Source organism: Fulmarus glacialis, unplaced genomic scaffold (genome assembly GCF_000690835.1).
Source record: "Fulmarus glacialis isolate BGI_N327 unplaced genomic scaffold, ASM69083v1 scaffold29191, whole genome shotgun sequence".
Lineage (NCBI taxonomy): Eukaryota > Metazoa > Chordata > Aves > Procellariiformes > Procellariidae > Fulmarus > Fulmarus glacialis.
In genome coordinates, this window is record NW_009193850.1 from 21 (window position 1) to 1,231 (window position 1,211).

The 1,211-nt window shown below is 61.1% G+C and overlaps 1 protein-coding gene across 1 annotated transcript; it reads left to right on the forward strand.

The window, feature by feature from the left end:
• Nucleotides 1-226: 226 nt before the first annotated feature.
• On the forward strand, nucleotides 227-824 carry LOC104083922 (neurogenic locus notch homolog protein 1-like; the record flags this gene model as incomplete). Its single annotated transcript, XM_009587590.1, has 2 exons — nucleotides 227-419; nucleotides 679-824. Coding segments are annotated over 2 exons (339 nt in total), but the record flags the coding sequence as incomplete, so codon positions are not given.
• Nucleotides 825-1,211: the final 387 nt, after the last annotated feature.

Here is a 1,211-nt window from a genome sequence, read left to right on the forward strand (position 1 = left end):
TACATTTAATTAAGCCAGGCGGGCGATGCAGGGGTGTGAAGTCACCCTACCTGGAGGGCAGCCCGCTCCTATGCGGCTGGCACACGTGTGCCCGGAGATTCGAGCCTCCGGCAGCCATTCCCCAGGTGGCTGGAGGGGGACCTGCCCAGCGGGTGGCCCCCGGGAGCGCGCGCCCACCGTGCCTACATCCTATGGGGTAACGTTTCCTCACCCCCCCCTTTCCCAGGGCGCATGTGCAACATCAACATTGACGAGTGTTCCAGCAACCCCTGCCACAATGGGGGCACGTGCAAGGACGGCATCAATGGCTTCACCTGCCTCTGCCCCGAGGGCTTCCACGACCCCAAGTGCCTGTCCGAAGTGAACGAGTGCAACAGCAACCCCTGCATCCACGGGAAATGCCACGACGGGCTGAACGGGTAGGCTGGAGGATGCTGGGGCTGCTGGGGGGCTGCTGGGACCAAAGGGCCACCCAGCAAAGTCAGGGTTAGAAGCAGGGAGAGCAAGCAGCCATCCTCTGTGCCGGTGCTCGTCCGTGTTCTGTGCTAGTGCCAGGGGACGTTTCCCTGCAGGGGCACGATTAGGAGCTGGGGTTTGCTGTGTAAGTGATGGCTGGTGTAGCCAGGAGGGCCAGGTTGGACCAGATCCTGTGCTTTATGCCCCAATTTTTCCCCAAAGCTACAGGTGTGACTGCGACCCAGGCTGGAGTGGGACAAACTGCGACATTAACAATAATGAGTGTGAATCCAATCCCTGCATGAACGGTGGCACCTGCAAGGACATGACCAGTGGCTACATCTGCACCTGCAGGGAGGGCTTCAGCGGTAAGGGTGCAGCCAGGGACACTGCCCTGTCCCCCCCACGCTGGGGCCTGGGTGGGAGCTGTGGGTGGGCGTCCCCATGGTGCTAGATGGGCTGGAGGCTTTGCTGCGGGGATGGTGGAGACCCCAGGCCTGGTTGGGAGATGTGGCAGCACAGCCAGCCTGGGGACCTTCAGCAGAGTTTGGGTGCCCATGGCTGGAGCTGAGAACAAGAGGCTCTTCCGGGGCAATGGGTGGGCCATTGCCATTGTCACCACGTCCCCACTGTACCCTCAGCCCCCTCCCATCGGCACACCTCCATCACAGCCGCTTTTATCTATTTTTCTTAACACAGGACCCAACTGCCAGACCAATATCAACGAATGCGCTTCCAACCCCTGCCTGAACCAG